We start from the raw sequence: 21,043 nt of genomic DNA on the forward strand, positions 1-21,043 counted from the left end.
TTTTCCTTTCAGGCACTGCTGGATCTCTATTTGCTAGAAAGCATTGAGGAAAGCTACAAACATGCAATTGTATCCTTTCTAGTTGTTTTTATTACGCCTTCAGTATATGCGCATCAATGTTCTTAAATGTTTGTCACCTACGTGTTTAATAACGTTTTTTAAAGTATGCTTCAAGCACAATGCAAGTGAAAGCATTTAGTTTAGAATTAAGTGGTAGACAGAAGCGTTGTTTCGTTTCCTTGTACTGTGGATTTTTTAGGATTTTTTGAATGTTTTGTTGCGAAGTCTGTTCTGATACGGGAAAACAGGTTTACCAAGAAATGTTAGAGACGATAAACAGCGCCTTTAGTTTTTCTCAAAATTTAAACGCAGAGTTTAATTTTTGAAAGCACCCATGTCTGTAGCAAATGGCTGCTTGCTAGAACGATGCACCAAAACGTGCTGCTTCAGAGCAAAGGGATTTCTAACAGTGGTTTGCCAGTACCTGAGTTTTGCCGAAATCATCCGTTTTCCAGCGCAGCTAATGACAGGGCTTGCTTTTGTTCTGCTAAAAGGGCAGGCATGCAGCATAATGTACCGAGAGAAGAGCAAAGTCATTGGGCAGAAGAAACTTAACTTTCAAGCTGCCGAAACATACAGAATTGCTTTTGTTGTTCGTTGCCTAACCCGAGAGGGGAGCCTAGAGAGCAAGGGGTTTAAAAACTGTTGTACCCCAGAGCTGTCTTATCAGCGTATGTCCCTAAAAACGGATGTCAGAAAGAGACAATGACGCTACCAGTGAGTGACGCACATAGTGGTTTAAATCCAGCTTTCATCATTTGGAGCTAAGTGGTGTCGCAAGGGCACCATAATCTGCATTGGTTTATATGCTCTGGGAATGAGGGAAAAAACAGCTGTAGAATTTGTTTGCTTCAATAATTAAGCATTGGATGTTCAAATGTTTTGAGTGTCCAACTGGTAGCTCTGCTGACTGAAGAGGGAGCCTGAGTTTATAACTGAAGTATTTAAATATCCAAAGTTTAACCTTTTGGAATGCCTTACAGAAATCAAAGAGTCTGTCTTTCTGCTTATTTATTCAGAATGCAATTTTGTTGTTAGGACCTGACTCTCTTCAGGTTTTAATAGCTTAAAATGGCAAGAGGAATTTCCTGCTTCCTGCCACTTTTACATTCTTCTTTCTTTATGGTTGTCTAAATGCCATGTGATGGATTTTTGGTCTTGCAAATTTGTTAGCCTTAACTAGATACTTGATACCAGACAATTTACTTGCTGCTCGATATCATGCATTCCCTTCCAAAGAAAGCCAAAACTTCAATCGACTCCTTCCCAACTGCCTTTGCCATCCCCTGGGGTCTTGTTAAGCTTATTCAAGGCTTTTGGCTTCTGGATCACAATGATTACGAAGTAAGTATGTTACGGTTTAGTTAGACAGGCATTGCAGTACAAAGCTATAATCTATAAAATGGTTTTAAGAAACTGGTGCTTAGCTGACAACAGGTGATAAAACCTTAGCAGCTTTTTTGTAGTACCGCTACGACACCTTCAGCAAGAAGTTATGATTGAAATTTTGGTTTAATTACTTTGACAGGAAATGGATTCAAACAAAGAAGAAAACGACTTTAGTAATGCTTGATATGTGAATTTTCAAAGCCATCCCTTTAGGCTGTTTTCAGCAGACCAGTTGAGCACTTTCTCAAAAACGGTGCTTTAGATACTTCAAATAGTAAAACTGTGATCACAGAGCAGCAAGATTTGAGACAGAAGACTGCAAAAGTGACTGTTCAACCTAATTCATGTTCTTTCTGATGCTGAAGGTTGTTCTGTGCCTGTCACGACGTTCATATAACCTGTTTGTCTGGGAGAATGACTTATTATTTAGCAGTGTGTTTATAAAAAGCGAAGTTTGTATAGAGAGGTTTGGTTAACCTAGAAAAGTGTGAGTTACTCCTTTTAAAAGACTCGCTCTGGTCTGTATGGCTAACGGAAGCTTTTTCTGCAAATACTTAAGAATTTTTCCGTACATGTCCTGTACCAAGTATTTCCTTAGTTGGTCATCTAAGTTTGTTTAACCCACATTCACCCTTACTTAAGAAACGGTTGAATATTTTTGTTGCATGAGAGTATGTCTGCACCTTAATAAACCTGATCTCTGACTTCTACAGAGCTCACTGGCCCTGCTCTTTCATCCAGCTACGATCAAAACTGTGTCATGGCAACATACGAGGATTATTCAGTCCCTCATGTGCCAAGGAGAGCACAGGCGAGCCCTCAGATACATACAGATGATGAAGCCATCAATGTCAAGCAGTAGTGAAGTGCGGCTTTTCCTCACTGTGTTGTTGTCCAATAGGTAAAGAAATATATCCCACCGCTTTGGCATGCAAATACTGTGAGAGGTGGAGAACAAATAATACAAATCACGATCCCCGAAATTTCCTTTAAGCTTTTGAATGCAATAAGTTTGGGGCGTCTTTTTGGCTCTACTATTAATATTCCTTCACGTCTCAAAAAATTAATTGCAGGTGCGTGGTGGAGGCTTGGGGTCTCTTGCAGCAACATAGCACTAAGTTAGACATAGAAGAGCTGCTAAAGCACATGTATGAAACCTGTCAGGAGATGGGACTAATGGAAGACTTACTGAAGCTACCTTTCACAGAGACTGAACAAGTAAGTGTGGACAAGAAAACAAAAATCTTGATCGTCTCTTGGAAAGGAGAAGAGGCAGAATCGTAATAGATGTTTGCAATGTGTTATTTCTCATAGGAGTGTTTGGAGAAGTTTTTACAGACCAATGCTGGTGTTCAGAATCAGGAATTTCTTCTAGTCCACCATCTGCAGCGTGCCAACTATATCCCAGCACTACAGTTGAATCAGTCAATGAAGGTTAATCTTATGGTAAGCGTGAAAGTTCTGGCAAGCGTGCAAGTTTCTGTTAGGTGTTACGAACCGGTTTTGATAGTACCCAATAAAAATCCTGCCTTGTTTTTTTCTATACCATTCTTTGAAATACCAGGAATAAGTTTCTACGCCTTAAGTTACGGCTGAACCGAAAAGTTGAACAAAGTATTTCACTACTCCAAAGCTACTCTGTGAAGTTATAAATTAAATGTTACAGACCATTGCTGACGCCACTTAAAATAGTTTGTCTGCATCTGAGGAATAAACATCTCTCTCTTCTATCGGCCAAACTTATCGTTCAGTTACTCAGATGCGTATGCTACTTGTGGTTTAGATTATTGAAAGCTGCTTGTGCCACTCCTTTCTGTGGAATGAAGAGTATGTTGTATGTCATCTCTTGTATCTTGCACGCAACTTTCTCTTCCAAGCTGAGAGCAGTCTGGATGCCAATCCACGGGTAAAATTTGCGCGGTGGATGTGGCTGTGGTTTTTTTTTTTTTTTTTATTTCCTCAGGTTGTAGCGTGAGCTCTACAATTCTACAACTTTCATTTTACCACTTTTACGACAGAACTTCTTATCTAACTTCTCTGTCTCAAAATTTCTTCTTATGTGAACTTCTGTTATGGATCTGTGATGCATTTGCTGTTTTGCGGAACGACAGTTTTCCAGTGAATCAAACGTATAAGGTGGTTTTGGAAGCTTTAGGTCCTGTGTTTGGAAACTTGGATCCAGCCGGAAGAGAAGGTGCGTGTAGGCAGCTTTCTCTTACTCCTTTTAATATTCACATCATTTTGTCCATCATTTCATCAGAACGATCGTGATCCTCGCTTGAGAGAGAGAGCAGTTGTCAGAAACTCCATATTAGACCAATATGGCAAGATCCTTCCTAGAGTCCAAAGGAAGCTGGCTGTAGAGAGAGCCAAGCCTTACCCTTTGCCTTCATCGGTCTTCAGAGAAGGTAATTTTTAGGGGGGGGAATATAATGGACAACTAACCATCACTTTGATTACACAGGGCTGATACGTTTTCCCCTCTTGCTTTACAGTCGCAAGACCAAAGCCATTATCAACAGTAACAAAACAAGCTAATGCAGGAAATGTGCATACAAGAGCAACTTTCATCAGTAATGTGTTGTCCAAAATTGGAGAAGTATGGGTAGGAAACGAGCAGAAAACCAGTTTCTCACAATACGATAGGTAAGCAGCCTTTTAACAAAGTTTAGTCTTGAGCTACGTGTTTGGAGAGAGCGAGAAAAAGCCATTTGCATTGTGTTAGTGTTCTGGAAGGAAGGTGCACCCGAATAAAGCTTTGTTTGCCTTTTTTGCACATACAACGTGTAACATTCGAGACTCAATGCATCTGAAGTAATATTTGGAGAGGGATTTTTTTTCTGCTGTGATAATGTCATTTATGCAAATACCTGTATTTCCATGATGGTAAATGTGTTTACAGAATTTAAGACGGTTGAAACTAGAACACTATGATTACCATCGAGCTGTTGGTGTACGGATTTTGGTAGACTTGATTGTGTGATCAACCAGTCATCTTTCACCACTTCCTGCCCTGTTTCTGCTTCGTTTCTGCCCTTTTCACTTAAAATCAGGCAGAATTCTGCAGAGCAGAAAAGAGGCTAGAATTGTCAGGTGACTTTCCTACAGGTGGCATGGTCAAATAAGCTTGAATTCTGGTATGTTTGGACTCCAGGGGAATGAGAGTCAGTTACATTTTCCTTTTAATTCTAGTCCTAGAGCTACAGAACCACCAGGCATAACACACGCTCTCCCTGGAGCAGAGTTGCGCGATCCATTTGTTGGGACACCCGTTACAAAATGTTCACAAAAACGTTCCAGGTATAGTAGACCTACAGAATGAATACTTCAACAAGGTGTTGCTTCTCATATATATGTGTGTACGTATGTTGTGTGCGTATGCGTGTGTGTGTATACCTTCTGTGTTTGCAAAGTGGTCTGTTTGCATGTGGCTTTGTCTCTGTCAAAGAAAAGGTCAACTTAGGGACACAACTAAGTGGAGAATTTGAAGTGGTCCCAGCATTGCAGCGCAGGTGAATTTTCTTCTGACATGAGAACTGCATCACTTGTGCAACTTAAAATTGGACTACTCTTGCCTTAGAGGCAGTGGTTTAGGGAATTAAGTGTGCAATGTAAAGAATTAATTGGAAAAAAGAAAATGCCTGTAACTTGCTCGTGGGCCTGCTACATCACCCCAGCAGTGCGGGTTCACCCGTATTTCTTGTTCTTTGAATGTTTTTGTTATGTATCATCTTAGATTTCTTGAACACAGCATCATTTTTTTCCCATGTATTTATTTATGTTCATACTTTAAATTGTGTATCTCAACAGATTGCTGGATTTGGTGGTTCGTCCTGTTCCTTCGTGTGCTGCAGCACAGGGTGGTACCTGGGAGTCACCATGCAGAGCTTCTGCTCCATTCATGGCATCCAGCCCATTGAAATCAAATAGGCGTGGTTCCATCTCACAAAAGAGTTTTTCAGGAGCATCAGAGCTGAATTTACTAGAGACTCCCCTGGTGGTTAAGGTTTGTATTTTAAAAAAGCAGTAACAACCAACCGAACCATCAGTCTGTAAACTTTGTTTAAAATGAAACCACCAAAGTATTTAGCACAAACACTGTTGGGTTCACATTGGGGGATATTTTCAATATGCATGTGGTTACTGTATGTGCAGTCCTTTTGGAAGCAGTACGTTGGGAACAGTCTTGAAGAGGGAAAGTTTAGCTCTAACTTAATTGCAGTCTGCACGTTGTCCCATAGCTTTGTGGAATACACTTCTTTTTACTGCATGGAACGACGTAACTTAAAACTGGACCTTTCGATATACTTAGATACCTGAAGATGCAATCCGTAGCTTAACCATCTCATTATTTAAGTGCTCAGTAGCTCTGTGGAGTTTGACTTGCATACCTATGAGCAAGAATGTATGTGCTTCAGTTTCTTAATCCAGTGAAGTGAATGACAATTAAGTGATATCAGTCGCTGTCAAATCCAGCAATGGCTTCTTGCAGTAATTTTAGTTATTGATTGTTTGTGTTAAGCTGTATTTCCATTCACTGCCATCAAACTCTTCTCATGCAAGGAAATAACATTTGACTCTCTTCTTGGTGCTGATCTTTTTGCCTTTGCCTACCTGAACAAAGTACTTGTGATCTCTCTGAATGACAGCATTTTTCTTCGTATTGAATGTTGTCCATATCATTAGGCTAGTTTCATTCTCCTCTTTTTAAACCCTTTCAAGACTGTCAAATCTTTTTGGAGCTGAGGTAAGAGGACCTGAGCGCTTCTAGGTGCAGATGGGTGGGTGCTGTTACAGCAGCGTCCCTTAATTTAGTCTAGTGCGCAGATCGATCCATTAGTGAAAAATAAGCTGTCGCTGTTGCTTTGCTCATTGCCATTTCGCCTGGCAGTGTTTTCCGTCACTGTACCCGGGGTAACATTTGGAGGTGTATGCCTTTTAGAAGAGCAGTGTAGAAATTGCAAAGATTACTGGGATGGGAGATAACCTTGCAGACAACAAGATGCCACATCCTTGTTTCTTCAGGAAATGAATTTGAAAAATAGCCTTTGATGTTGGCATCCAAAAAAAAAAGCCAAAAGAAACATAAAAAGCATGGGTTTTTATCGTTAAGATTTTCGTCCCTTTGGAAAAAGAGCAGCGCGGAGGCTAAGCTCTGTCCTCTCTGCTGGGACAAACTCAGTTTGTAATTTAAACAAAGACTTTTGAGAAGGGAAGTCCTCTGTTTTGAAGATTTAACTGGTGTTAAAGTAAATGTGTTTCTTTCTTTTCATAGAGAGCTAAAGTTTCGGCCACGTCTGCTTCTGGTTGTCCTGGGTTTACTCCTAAGTCTATTCTCAAATCCAGCCTTCGCACCACACCCCTAGCAACTCCCTCTGCATCTCCAGGACGATCTGTTACTCCTCCTCTACGAGCAAAGGAACGTAGAGTAACTTTCAGTGAAGAGATCTCGAATGCAGAATGGACCGTTGGGGTAAGCTGGGCTGTAGCTAGTGGGTTTTACAGGCAAAGGCTTTATAGGCTGTGGTTTGATTTAGGTTTTCTTTAAAGTTTGCCAAAACTCCTTGTATTGAGAACTGGAATTGCAAATCAGAATGGCAGACTTGAACTTGGTCAGAAAAGGCTATGCTAGACCTTCTGTACCATCCCGTGCCTGCAGGAACATATTCACAATAAATGCCAGTGACGTTGGCGGTTTTTGCTCAGGTGGTGTTAGGAGCTGTGGTTGTTCCAAATGGCTACTTCAGCTTCCCGCTCTACCTTTTCCAATGGTGGTATGGCAGGAAGGTTAAGGAAGATAGATGGAGCCAGTTGTGTGGGTTTGCTAAGCTTTGTGAGTTCAACATCTTGGAAAGCAGCAGCAGTCTTGAGCAGCATTTACTTTCGGTCTCTCTTTTCACAAGGCTGGGTTTACCTAAATTATGGTAAATATAATAGACTCCTGATGAAGAGAGCTGGACTCGTGTCTGTTCTCTAGCCCTAAAGTTCTCACGTTTGCTTCTTGCCTTGCACCAGGGGTAGCATTCGTATAGCTGTCAAATGAAGTTGGGCCGCCTGAAAGTTGCCCCCTTCTGCTCCTCCTTTTGTTCTGTCCGTTGGATTCCCTGGTTCAGCTCGTCATGCCGTTGCCCAAGTAACGTACCAAAATCAGGGGCAGAACAGGGGCGTGTGCTAGTATCTACATGTATGAGCTTTCCGTACATGTACTAACAAGTTGTCGTACTCTGTGTTTATTGTACTTTTCATTGCCTGTTATAACGAGCTACTCAATGGCAACAAGAGGCTCTCTCCTAGATGAAGTTCTTACTAATAATGCGACGTGGCCAGATTAATTTACTTATTCCATGCTACCGGCATAGCGAGCACTAAATTATTTTAGTAGCGCATACAAGTTGAAAAGGCAAGCATAAAAAAAGAGAAATCTTGAATTAGGATTTTAGGTATGCAAAGCTCCCTCTTCTGGAAAGCACGGTAGTGAACCCAAAGAACAGCCTTGAGATGACAGTATAAGCAAGCACTTACAAGACCCACGGCATCTTAATTCTCCAGGGTCGTGGAAACTCAATAAGCAGTCAGAAGGGTGATGAATTTTTACACTCAGCTTTAAAAGCTAAGATAGTGCTAGAATGAGAATTAATGTTGTAGCACCTTGCTTAAGGTGGCACTTGTAAAACTTGCAAATATCGATGTATGTTTGTTCTTTTTTTTTTTTTCCTTGCTTTCACAAAAAGCATATGCATGTTACTGATAGTGAACTTTCTTTTTTCCTAAAAAAAAAAAAGGTAAGAGGAGGTGATAAAGCACTGTCTGGAGCTTCATCTGAGCATCGACATGGAGTGGTGGAGGATGCTTGGTCTGAAAGTAGAGAGAAAACAACTCTCTCTACTCTGAGCAATCCTGAGGATGATCGTGCTGAAATGGAAGAGTCTTCAGAAAGCATACCTGGAGCTGGTTTGGAGAAAATGGATGCCAGCAAAGAAACTAGTAGCTTCTCTGCCAGGTCAGACCAAACTACTTTGGAGTATCATGATGCAAAATCACCTGGCGATTTTGAAGATGATGTCATCTTCATAGCTGCTAAACCAGCTAATTCTTCCCCTGAAGAAAGTGCCGGTTTTCAAGAACTGGGGAAGGAAGAAGACAGTGAAGTGGTTGAAGATAAACCGTTCCAGATGGAACAACCAGATTCATCAGAACTAAGAAAAAAAGCTCATGGTTTTCATCCTATGATAACCTACGTTTCTGAATTTTTCAAATGTCTTCGAAAGGTTGAATTCCTGATGAGTGCAATAGTTAATGGTGAGCATTCACAAGTGTCCTAGGCACTTCCTTGTCCTGGGCTTCTAAAACTGCCACTGTGTTTTGAGTGCTTCTTTAGGTATCCTGGACGTTAGGAATGTATACTGCTTTTGGCTGACATTTCTTGTGTGTAATTGCAGGTGAGAGGCAGCAGCGATTTGTGGGAGTTTTGAGAGGGATACAAGTTGAAGACTTAGGCTTCTGGTTGTGTTTTAGGGGTACTTCGGTAGGCTGCAGGTTTTTCTACAGCAAGTTTAGTGTAGGGTGTGCTTTGAGCACACAGATTTCTTTTTTTTTTTTTAACCACGTCATTAGTGTTCAGTTCAATAGTGTCCTTCTGGAAGTGAGTCTGCTTGTGTATCTGCTTCTTGTTACAGCTATGCTTGTTCATTTTGCTGTCTCAACAGCTTCTGCAGCCTTTTCCAAACCTATTTCAGCTGGTCTTTGGTAATTCAGCTCAATTGAACTCCTTCAAGCCAGTGCAGCTGCTGAGGATGTGTTCATATGAGCAGGTCTACCGGCAGATTTGAAGAGATGTAGCTCGCTGGCTGGGGTGCAGTGATGAAGAGCTGGGAAGGAAAGTAGTGCCAGAACAGGGAGAAGATGCGCAAGCACAGCTGCAGTCAGTATTTGACAAAGAGAGCTCAGTCCCTTCGAGTCTCTCTAAACAATGTTTGCTGTTCCTGGGACATGTGTGCAAGTGTCAGAGTTCTGTGCCTGAGGTCTTGAAAGGGTTCGTAGCAGTGAGGGTGTGCTCCAGCATCGGTGCGTCACCTGCAGCCTGATTCAGTCCTAAGTCTGAGGCAATTCTGGAGCATCCTGGAGAGTGAGTGTTGCTATGGAAGTTCCTCAGCTCCTTTCCTTTTTAAATGACAGGAGTGCCCAGATATGGGCTCCATGTACATGGGTAAAAGGGATTCTCCAGATCTGAGTGCTTCTAGTAAGAGAGGTCAAAACATTTGCCTGTCCTATTTTAGACGTCTTGTATTTGGACAAGAAATCAAAGGTGCTTTTCATTAAAAAGAATGCTAAGGTGCTAATCACTAAAGAATAACCTTATGAAGAAACTTTGTCACGGCTGGACTCTGGTACGAAGAGTTCTGTACAATTTCAGTAGTCTGGAAGCATTGGAGGGCAGTCCGTATAGCTCCTGTTTGGCCTGGGCCTGCAAAATTATGCCAGTCCTGCATACTGTCTGCAAAGGTAATTGCTGGATCTGGAGGAAGCAGACAGTAGAAGCAAAGAAGAAAAGGAGGCTGTTTCTAAAATGGAACCGGTTGAGATAAAAACAGGTTAGCAAGCAGCTGGGTTTCCACACCACCAGTCAATCACTAGAGAAGAGAACAAGACAAGACCTGAGACGCATTCTTGTAGAAGAGGGGAAACGGAGTCAGGAAAGAAAAGCAGCAGTGCTGGAAGGAGAGAAGTATCCAAAGAGAAATAAGAAACGTTACTAGCCAGTTTTAAGAAGGAGGGATGTTTTCTGAAGTTTCTGAATGTATTAGGGCAGTAACATAGCAAGTTTAGTTTGTCAACAGAATATCAATGGTCATTTGGTTTCCTTGACTGAAATGATGCATCAGACTCCTTGTTTTACTGGGAAGAAGAATTCGGACCCAGTGTGCATTTGAAGTCTCGGTAGCATTATTTTGTTAGATGGCTATCCTAGGTGAAATGCATAAAGGCTCACTCCCTTCAAAAACCATATGAGCATTTGAAAAGAAATGCTGTTAAGTGCCACAGGGAAGTCATCCACCTGTCGATTTTTGTAGGATTTGTGGAAGAATCAAATGCTGAAAGTCCTGCCCTTCCTGAGGATGGTAAATTGGTGGTTAAAGCTCCTGAGGCTGCTGCTTTTGGGACTGCAAGTGAAGGGTGAGTTTATAAAACAGATACATCTTTGGGTTCGCACAACATGTAGCTGCTGGCTCTCCCGTGTTTGAGAACTATGATTTTGACCTGGTCTTGGTCCTTTCCTGTGTTCTTATAGATATGACGGCTTCTCTGTTCCTTTCTGTCTGGGAACACAACTAACTTGGCATGAATAGAAGTCAAATTGACTAGCTGTCAGTTTGAGTCTTTTTTTCTCAAATCATTGCAGACCCCAAAGTACGGTGAGAAGGGCTTCGTTCAACGGGCTCTATAAACCTTTTTACAGTTTGAGGGTTACTAAGCAGATACTGTGAACATAAGGCCTGCTTTAGTCTGAAAATTGCCTAGCTAAAAATGACACCTGAGATTCCTGTAACGTTAGCGGGTTTATTTTGGGGTTTGAGTACTTTCTGGCAGTATTTTATACGCTTAATTTCTGTTTTCTGTGTGTGCTCAATTAGCATCTATTTGTTTATGGAAGGGGAAGCAGTTTTCTCGCCAGATACTTTAAAAGCTGCAACTGCTTAGTGATAAAGACAGAAAGTTAGTCATGAAATAACCCTTCATTTCAAGCGGTAACATACGCTGGTACAGACATTTGTTCAGTTTGTTGTAAACCTCCAATATAGCAGTTGCGCTCTTCCTGCAGAAGACAGTTGATACCTTACTCTTCAGTACCACTCTGTTGTGATGTTGTTATCTAGTGTTAGATAGATAGCTGGGAAGAATGTTCAGTGCTTGATTCATTGCATAAAAGGAGTCAGGAATTGAATGTAGCTATGTTGGTAAAGGGATTTCTAATTTTTCTGAATGTTTCTGTTTTGAAACTTGAAGGTTGTACAGTGAGAAAGTAACCTGTAAAGCTCTTCAAGGTTTGTTTTGAAGCCGTATGATGAATTTCTCTCTTTCTGTTCATGAAGCGAAACAACCCACCAGGAGTCCAGAATGTCCTCTGCATCAGAAGAAACAGCCATACCAGTTGCACCAAATCCACAGCTCTCTGAATCCCCGGGGGCAGACGCTGAATGTATGTACAGTGTGTTGGAGATGTTGTGGGAGTTGAGGCAGCTGAACTCCTGAAGTAAAATGTGTAGTTTGCCATACCGCTACCAGTGTCTCAGACTGAAGTAGTGCGAGCATGCTACTGCTAACTTTCATTAAACTGCAGAGAGAATGCCCTCCTCAAAGAAAGTCCTTGTAGAAAATGCATCGTGACTGTTCCTGTTCTTGAGAAAGGTATTAAGAAAACTGGTAGAATTTAAACTATTCGAAGGAGAGGTCAGTATGCGTTTTACTGTTGTGCACCACTCCTAATTTGTCTGCTATGGGATCTGCTGCTTGAGTTACTATATGACAAGATGATGCATCCTCGGTATTTGGGCTGTGAAGAAGAACTAGCTATCAGTGTGCCTTTCCAGCCACCCTTTCCTCTGTTGTTCTTTTTCTCTATGGACTTGCCGGCTGATTTTACCCTTCCTCTTTTTTGTTTTGTTTGTTTGGTTTTGTGTAATTGTGGGGCTGCCTCCTTTACCAGGTAGATAGTTCTGGCTTCTGGTTTGTGGAGAAAGCCCAATATATATGTGGCAGGGTGGAGAACTGTGGTGTTGGCTCCTGCTGCCTCTGTTAATTCCTGTTGCTGAAACCTGTGCCATTATGTAGCAATTAAGTTAAAATTGTATAAATCTCTTCCAGCTGCAATAAGTATCCTTGACCGTGAGGACGTGGTCAGTACTCATTCCGAAAATCACCTTGAGGGCAAGTGTGTGGATTTACCTAAAGAACATGACCTCGAAGCAGCTGAAGTTGAAGAAGATGTTCCTCTTCCGCAGGAAGAAGTAGCTGTTTCTAACAATCTTCCTCAAGCTGAGGAAATGAACGTGAGTAAACTATTCTCCCATTTTCTACAAAACAGAAAACACTTTGCAAATTGAGGACAGGCCTGTCTTCCTGACAAGTAGAAGGCACACAAAACCACCTGCGTTTCTTTAGCTGGTTAACACAAGTTAAAACCTCATTATGTATGTTAAATGCAATAAGAAAAGTTGGGGAGTGCAGCTGGTTGATACTGGGGGCCATTTGCGGATGTCCTCGAAGTACCCTATAGAATATACTGTCAATCTCTTGTAGGATTATCCTCACAGGAATTAAGAATAGTTAAACACAAACTGAAAGGTAGGCGTACCACAAATAGGTTGGTCTTAAGTAACAGAAAATGCTTTTCAGTGTCCCAGATTTCAGATGAAATTTCAGTGACTTCTGCAGCTTGTCTCAGCGTTGGGATTTAGGACAATGCTTGTAGAGAAGATGATTATAGACTTGGCGATACATAAAGCACTTATGGGAGCAAAGGGCAAATTTGTGATGGGAAGAAGGGAGCAGGTGCAGGAGACAAAGGTCTCAAAGCTTCTGCAGTCGTTCACGTAGCAGCACAGTGAAGGCTTTTCTGCTTTTGTTATAGCTGGTTCTTACTGACTTATACGGAAACATCTGGTTTGGGTTTGTCTGCCTTCACTGAATTCAGGACAAACTACTTACTGCTTTCTTGGTCGTAGACTCGTAAGCATAAAAGGAAAGTTTATGCAGACTAGTCTGTCCTGAATTTAGTTTTGAAGCAGGGCACGTTGCTATACAATGATGCTTTAGCAACTTTTGACAAGGCAGGAGGCAAGAAAATAAGCAGATTCTGTGGCGACTCCTGTTGAATGGCTTCTTCCTTCTGCCATCGTTGGCTAGCGCTGTAACGTAGAGGGCTGGGCAAAGGTCTTTACACATGGATTAAGTGATCTTGACCATCTGAGCCATCACTCGAAATATGTAACAGATGCTACTTTTGTTCTCAGCATAAAAGCTTGAGTATCTCATGTGGATCATTGCTCATTGAGAGCAGCCCTGAGGAGAAGGACTTGGGGGTACTGGGAGATGAAAAGCTGGACGTGAGCCGGCAATGTGCTCTCGCAGCCCGGAAAGCCAACCGTGCCCTGGGCTGCATCAAAAGAAGCGTGGCCAGCAGGTCGAGGGAGGTGATTCTGCCCCTCTACTCTGCTCTGGTGAGCTTCCACCTGGCGTGCTGCGTCCAGCTCTGGGGTCCTCAGCAGAGGAAGGACATGGACCTGTTGGAGCGGGTCCAGAGGAGGGCCACAAAAATGATCAGAGGGATGGAGCCCCTCTGCTCTGAGGAAAGGCTGAAAGAGCTGGGCTTGTTCAGCCTGGAGGAGAGAAGGCTGTGGGGAGGCCTTATTGCAGCCTTTCAATACTTAAAGGGGGCCTACAAGAAAGATGGGGATAGTCTTTTTAGCAAGGCCTGCTGCGGCAGGGCAAGGGGTAATGGTTTTAAACTACAGGAGGGTAGATTTAGACTAAGGACAAGGAAAAACTGTTTCACGATGAGGGTGGTGAAACACTGGAACGGGTTGCCCAGAGAGGTGGTGGATGCCCCATCCTTGGAAACGTTCAAGGGCAGGCTGGATGGGGCTCTGAGCACTCTGATCTGGTTGAAGATGTCCCTGCCGATTGCAGGGGGATTGGACTAGATGACCTTTAAAGGTCCCTCCCATCCCAAAGCATTCCATGATCTAGAAGGAAAGAATAATTGCTCAGTACAGGGAACTACAAAACACGAGGTGGAGGTATTTCGAATATATGTGTTGTCTCAGGCAATCCCAGTGATTCCTTAGCGCGCAGGGTTGAGTTGTGGGATGCGATACCTGACCAGTTTGACAAAGCATTGCAGTCACAGCTATCGCGACTGAAACTTCAAACTTTGTATCTTAAATGATTGTATCTTACCCTGTTAGATGCAGAGTCGGTCACTCTGTGTGGATTCGTAGTCAGTCCCGAACGTATTGCAATGGGATGACTACTGCCAGTTGTGTATACAGCTTGCACTGTAAAACTGCTCACTTTGTTCACGGGTGGTGGCAAATCGTTAGGCATGAACAGAAATATCAGAAATGGAGCACGTGATTGCAGAGACTGAATGCTCTGTTCTCCATCCCTTAAACGCATAAACTTTTCTCTCCAGTAGAGAGTGCGCTGGATGTTTCCAACTTTACAGTCAGTGGTGATCTGAAAGGAAAAGCAGCATTTTGCTGTCCTCAGCCTCATCTAGCTCAGCTGGAAGTTAGTCTGTTTGGTCATCAATAGTGCATTAACAGCCGTTTTTTAACTCTAGGTTCTTGAAGATAGTGCGGTTAAGGCACAAACCTGGGAAGAAGCCCCTGAAAGATCACCATATAGTGAACTGCTTCCATCAGGCAGTCTTCAATACAGCTATGCTACTATAGAGCAACAGTTTGCATGTGATTTGCCTGATAATAAGGATAGTGAATGTGATGCAGCTGAGGGAGATGGAGAGCTTTTTGTATCTCAGAGTAATTTTACTTTAGTCTTGGAAGGAGAAGAAGGTGAAGGGGAGATGGGAGGCCCTACGTCAGTGGATGGTTCTCGACCGGCTGGTACGACAGCAGAGGAAAAGCCCGTGAACAGTTTAGGAAATTCTGAAAACCAAGACCATGTGACAAACTCGGTGTCCACTGTAACTAGCGATCAGGCATCTCAAAATATTGCAGAGTCGCTCCCATATGTGCCTGAACCCATTAAGACAGCTATTGCTGAGAACTTGCTGGATGTAATCAAAGACACAAGGAGTAAAGAATGTACATCTGAAGTTGTAGAACAGTCTATTCATGAAACCATAGGTAAAAAGGTAACGAGATTCCAGAAGGCAAAAGCTCCCCTACCAACTGTGCCAGAAGGAGTGGAAGATGACACCAGCATCCATCAAGTCGAGTATGTCATCACTCCTAGGACACGCGCAAGGGGACAACTGAGTAGAAGTCTAAGTATTGCATCGGCAAGTGATCAGCAACTGCTGAAGAGAGACGAACCAGTTCTGTTTGGACTGTCTCCTAGGAGAAGTACCAGGCGAACAAAAGAAGCATCAGAGACTTCTAGTCTTCAAACGGAAGAAAATGCTCACGGGGAGCAAGTACCTGTGATCCCTGTTACTCCTAGGAGAGGTAGGAAGCCTAAACCGACTAGTTTAGAAAAAGTAGAAAGCAGCCATTCTGATGGACAAACGTTGTCCGTCAGGACGCAGTCCATAGCTGTTACTCCAAGAAGAGGATTAAGGAGAGCAAAGGAAGCTGCGTCTGAGCTCTTGGAAGAGGCTAATGAGGAAACTTGTCTTGCGGAAGGTAGCGTTATTGCTTCTGCTACTTCCAAAAGGACTAGAGGAGGGAAAAGTTCAGCAGGAGATGAAGAAAGTGGCCAGACAGACACTGCTCATAAGATAAAACCGGCGGTCAGTCCCAGCAGAAGTGCAAGAAAACTGAAAAGCATTAATTTACAATTGACTGAAAATACTGTCAAGGATCCAGAGGTGCAGCCTAGTGACCAAGTCCTTGTACCCGTGCCAACTAAAAGGGGCAGAAGAAGAAAGAGGAGTTCATCCGAAGTTTCAGAAAATTCTGACCTTGATTTGTCTAAACCCTCGCTTCCTCAAACAGAATTCAAACTTGCTCTCACTCCTAGAAGAAGTGCTAGGAAGGGGGCACGCAATCTCTTGGCAGACACAGAATCTCTCTCTACTCAGGAAAACGTACGTTCAGGGGGGAAAGTGGAAATCCTTGATACTCCTAGGAGAAGAGCGAGAAGAGTTGCACGTGCTAAAGCAGAAGAAACGGATACTCGTGAGCAAACACCTGCACAGCCAAATGAGGAATCGGCCACACCCGGGACTACAGTAAGGACAGGGCGTCGGGGCAGAAAGAGACGGTCAATATTGGCAGAGAGCACAGGGGAGGAGGCCTTCCCCCAGGGACCTGGTGGCAGTCCTTTGCTGCTTGAAGGCATAAACCCATCAGGACATGAGGAAACATCAAGAACTTTAAGGGATCGTATGACAAGAACCAGATCCCGCAAAACTGCCACGCATCAGAAAGTGTCTGTTGAGGAAAAGGAGTCCTTCCTTTTCTCTCCTCCTCTCACAAAGCTGACAAAGAGATGTAAAGGTAGGTGCGTTGTGTTTGTGCACAAAATAGGGCACGTTGCTGCCTTGTAAACTGCGTAAAACAGGTGGATGCAAGGATGGCTTTAAGTATTGTAAAGAATGTAAGCACGCAAAATAAAAAATTTGGAAGGAGGTGATTCATCTGTTTTCTGGACTCTGCACGACTGGCTGACGAGTGGTGGAAAGAGATGTGGAGGCTGGTCTGAGTAGAGTGAAATGAAATTTAATCTGAATTTTTGTCACGAGCATAATTTCTGTCAATTTGGGAAACCGGAGGGTTATCCGTTAAGACGTGATTGCCATCTCCTCCCCCCGCTGGAGAAATAAAGGAGGCGTGCTTCCAAATTCAGTTTTGAACTTCAAATGAGCTGCATCTTGCAACGAACTATACAGCTGTTTAATTATGGATTGTTTTTTGTGGGCATATACTTTGTGAGTGAAGTTACTGCCCATAGGGTTCTTTTCATTAGACTACGTGATAATTTTTTTTGAGATTTGTAAGGCCAGTTGATGCCTCTTGAGTGTAATATCTTTGATTGTGTAAGTGCAGGTAAAACCACTGCACTGGCTTATTTTTGTTTCACAATTTACTATAAAAGAATGGGTCCCAAGGGGCAGTTACTAGGGCAAAAATAGCTCCACACCGAGGGCTTATAAACCTGGTTGGAGCTTTTATTGCAGGAAGCTATTGTGCTCCTGATTATCAGCTGTCATTTAACATGACTGTCTTTTATGTATAACGTACGTGCATGTTAACAATACATTGTCATTTTAGCTGGAAAAGCAGACCGTCCTGTGCAGCTTAAGGATTCAGACCCGGACATGTCTTCTCAAGTCGTCTTTTCACCGCCTCTTTTGCGATCAAGGATGAAAAATGTATCTAGCATTTCCCGAATTGTGACACAACCAGTAAGTAAAAACTCGAGTTACTAGTCTCGTGTTCGTGATTTTTGCTCCATACTGCTTTTTCAAATCATACTTTGTAATGCCTTCCTTTTTTCCTTGAAAGTATGTCTAAAAAGAGAGCTTTAAATTAATCGGCTAAACAATTGATTTTTTTTTCCCTTCATGACAACTAGCTACGGAAATCAGTTTTGAGTCTATGTAAGTCAAGAATTAATAAGTATCGCTTTGCCTTTAACAAAAGGCACAGTAGCTTTCTTTAAACTTACTGGGCGTGTTATCTGTTCATTTCGGAGTTTGAACTGTTAGGATGGTCCAATAACTTGAGGTGGAAGGTTTGTTTTTTGAGGGAAATTGTAATGCTTTTGGAAATAACTTTGTCAGGACTTCTTCATGAAAGAAACATTCCTTTGTGTTCTGTAGAAGTGTCAGAAGTTGTGCATGAGTAACGTTTTGGTTTCCTTAACCTAGGAGCTTCCAGCTAAAGAGGAAGAGGATACCAAATCCACAGAGCCTGTGGGAAAGCCCAAATTGAAGAGAGGTAGAACTGCAAAGTCAGAAATGAAGCAAGCAAGCAAGTATGAAATTCTTCTTGAATACCTCCTTGTGTTCCTTTATTGTGGTAGTGGTTGAGCTGTTAGCCACCTACCTTCCTCTTCCTCACTTGGCCGTGCGGTTCTGCTCTGACTTTACAAGCCTGCCCAGCTTGCTGGTCTAATAGGCCCCCTTCTCCCCACTTAATGGTTTAGCTTTCTAATGGAAACGGAAGAGGGAGGGGATAGGAAAGGGCAAGTGGATGCTGCTCTTTGCGATGATGGCGTGCTTTTTTTATATCGTCTTGTTCCACCTTATGAAACCACACTCTTGTGGTCTTCAGTTCCGCGTGCAAGGCAGGAGGGGGTCAGGCAATGAGTAAAGAGAACTTCTTGTTTCTGGACGTGTTTTCTGGTTCCTTCTGGAAAGCTGTCTGAAGACATTTGCCTCTGAAGAGCTGGGGTGGGGGGCTCTAAAAGCTCCTATGAGCAGTGACCGAGAATGCCTGGGACAGTCTGGTAAGGAATGAAGGCAAAAGGAAGCTTATTTATCTACCTTTTCTGCGTGATCCTGTCTACAAAGAAGCCCATAAATAATGCTTTGCCATTGATTTTGTAATTCCACGGTTTCTTTTTCCTCTAGTAAATGCTGCTGGTAATAAAAAATCCATTTGATACTTCTCTCTCTTGTCAGAACCCCAAGACAAGAAGGTTCTTGGTCACCTCCACCAGTGGAAATAAAATTCATCTCTCCTTTTGGAAGTCCAGTGGATGGACCAAAAAAAAACCAGAAAGAAACCGCAGACGTGGCAGAGAAGACTCTACGAAAGAACAAAAAAAGACTGTCTAATTTTCCAAAGCCAGTTGTGCGCCGGAAGATGCTGTAACTCTTTTTTAAGTTTAGAACGTACACCGCTGTTTGTGAAGTCATCAAAATTGTCTGGATTAGTAAAAAGAAAAAAAAAATCATCTAATTTGGAAGAGATAATTTACATAAATTATTGTAAAATTTCATAAACTAATGGTCTTCAAGAAGTAACTCCATATGGGGTGCGGTTTCTTCAGTCAATGCAGTTTTCTATTTTATATTAAGACTTCATACGATTATATAATATGTAAATACAGCTTATTTTAGGAATGTGAAATAAAAATGTCTACTTCACAATATGCTTACTGTCTGATAGCTTTTTGAGGGAATTAGTGGGTTGAATGGTCTGTATCGCTCAGAAATTTTCATGTTACGCTGGTTGGCAAGAGTTGCTGACCTTGACAAGTGGCGCCGAAAGCTTTTTAAGCTTTTTAAAAGTTTGCTTGGAACTCCTATACCAAGTAAACATTTAAAACATGCTAGTTGAGATGTAATACAGGATGTTTGGCCTTCTGGCACAAAAGATTGGGCTCACAGTACAAACTGGTAATTCCTTACATTCACCGTTAAGTTGTACTGTGTTGAAGTCAGAAGGTAAACAACTGTGTTTTAAGCTGTGCAATATTTTTTTGGTTTTGTCTTAAACTTTGGCAAAGCGGCTCCTCTTTTGTTCATAAAACTAGATCACACCTCAGATGTTTTGCTATTTTTTGCCGCTTGTTGTCAGCAACAAATTAACTGTATAGCGGGTGTGATGGTTGCAATAGCATCTCAAATTGAAAGGGATATTACCCGCATACTTTGAAATTTGAGCCAAAACTATTTTTGTAAGGTTACTAGGAATGCTACTGTAATTGAAGTAATTATTGTCTGTAAACACATTTTGCAGTATTTGAAGCCTGCATATCACGGCGCTGAAAACCTGATGGTAAAGCTAACATAATAGTCTGAAAAAGGTACAAAAATGTACAGAATCCTTAGTTACAAACCATATTTTTGAGTCACTATTTCATTAATAATCTTGGGTTATGGAGCAAATGTCCCTATAAAGCTTCAATTTGTAAAAATAAACCAAAAACCCTATTCTTTTAAAAGCAGACATGGAAGTACTATTTTGATGTGCAGTCTTTTTGACAATGGATTATTTTTATGTATGTTAATTTATATACGGATGCAACTTTGCAGACTACGGAATGGTGGAACCTGACATTAAACTTTGCAGTTAGTAAAAACCACTCCAGTTACTCTAAGAAATAATTTATTGGTTAACTAATACGTGCTTGTACATAACGGATGAATGTGGTAATAACCGACTAAGCTTGTACCAGAAGTTTCTTCTGGGGCCGTGATTTTTCTGTCTCGGAACAGGTCGTTCTAGAGAAGCAGTTGCATGCACTTGGATACTTTTCCCCTTGGGAGAATTCATGGCTGAATGAAAGCTTAAAAAAAAGCCAAATGTTGACAGCGTGAAAGTGGCAGCTCGAGTGAGACCTTTCAGTCAGGTTCGTAATTATTTACTCTGAACATTTTGTACTTGAGCTACAAAATATATTTGGTCAAAGGGGGCGGGGAATTTCTAGCAATTTTTTTTTTTAAATACTCATTGTACAGAAATGTAGTGAATAGCTCAGAAAATTGTTGACTTCTGGTGGGGGAAAAACAAGCTACAGGCAGAAGCCAATCCATAGTTTCTCGTGAGTTGTTAGGCAATGTTTGTGACCCGTTAGTCTAGGCCAACCTGAAAATACTTGGAAATGATAGAATTTCAAGGAGTAAGGTAGCATTTGTTTCTCCTTTTGTTTGTACTTTTGTCTCCTGGGCAAAACTTCGGGGTTTCCATTCCAGGAATGCTTTTTTCACCAAAGGAGTCCAGATAACGAGTCTCTTTGATATGCTTGGAGATAAATGTACTGTGGTTCCTCTTGAATTAAAGCTGTTCCTAACATAAAATGCTTTTTCCCATGCACTCTGCTCTGCGGATGACCAACATGCGAGGTAGGGGGGACAAATGCGAGTTACGGTTACTGATGTGTCCGTTCGTTCAGGTCGCTTACTCCTTGGCTGTCTCTCAGCTGGCATGGTTCAAGAGCGGGCTTATCCCACAGCGGT

At 42.1% G+C, this 21,043-nt stretch overlaps 1 protein-coding gene across 1 annotated transcript in view; it reads left to right on the forward strand.

Moving 5' to 3' along the window:
* The window catches only part of LOC104008528 (protein ELYS), a 40,331-nt gene extending 21,192 nt beyond the window's left edge, over positions 1-19,139 (forward strand). The window contains exons 19-36 of the mRNA XM_087776102.1: positions 13-69; positions 1,258-1,404; positions 2,163-2,350; positions 2,523-2,667; positions 2,764-2,895; positions 3,710-3,857; positions 3,945-4,095; positions 4,642-4,749; positions 5,260-5,455; positions 6,725-6,922; positions 8,232-8,664; positions 10,521-10,623; positions 11,541-11,647; positions 12,313-12,497; positions 14,792-16,631; positions 17,406-17,539; positions 18,005-18,111; positions 18,761-19,139. Coding sequence (XP_087632228.1) covers positions 13-69; positions 1,258-1,404; positions 2,163-2,350; positions 2,523-2,667; positions 2,764-2,895; positions 3,710-3,857; positions 3,945-4,095; positions 4,642-4,749; positions 5,260-5,455; positions 6,725-6,922; positions 8,232-8,664; positions 10,521-10,623; positions 11,541-11,647; positions 12,313-12,497; positions 14,792-16,631; positions 17,406-17,539; positions 18,005-18,111; positions 18,761-18,953 — 4,572 coding nt within the window. The 3' untranslated portion in view covers positions 18,954-19,139. The remainder of the gene's footprint in view (positions 1-12; positions 70-1,257; positions 1,405-2,162; positions 2,351-2,522; positions 2,668-2,763; positions 2,896-3,709; positions 3,858-3,944; positions 4,096-4,641; positions 4,750-5,259; positions 5,456-6,724; positions 6,923-8,231; positions 8,665-10,520; positions 10,624-11,540; positions 11,648-12,312; positions 12,498-14,791; positions 16,632-17,405; positions 17,540-18,004; positions 18,112-18,760) is intronic.
* Positions 19,140-21,043: the final 1,904 nt, after the last annotated feature.

This window comes from Nipponia nippon, unplaced genomic scaffold (assembly GCF_047370975.1).
Source record: "Nipponia nippon isolate SJK-2023a ecotype South Korea unplaced genomic scaffold, ASM4737097v1 scaffold_4, whole genome shotgun sequence".
NCBI lineage: Eukaryota > Metazoa > Chordata > Aves > Pelecaniformes > Threskiornithidae > Nipponia > Nipponia nippon.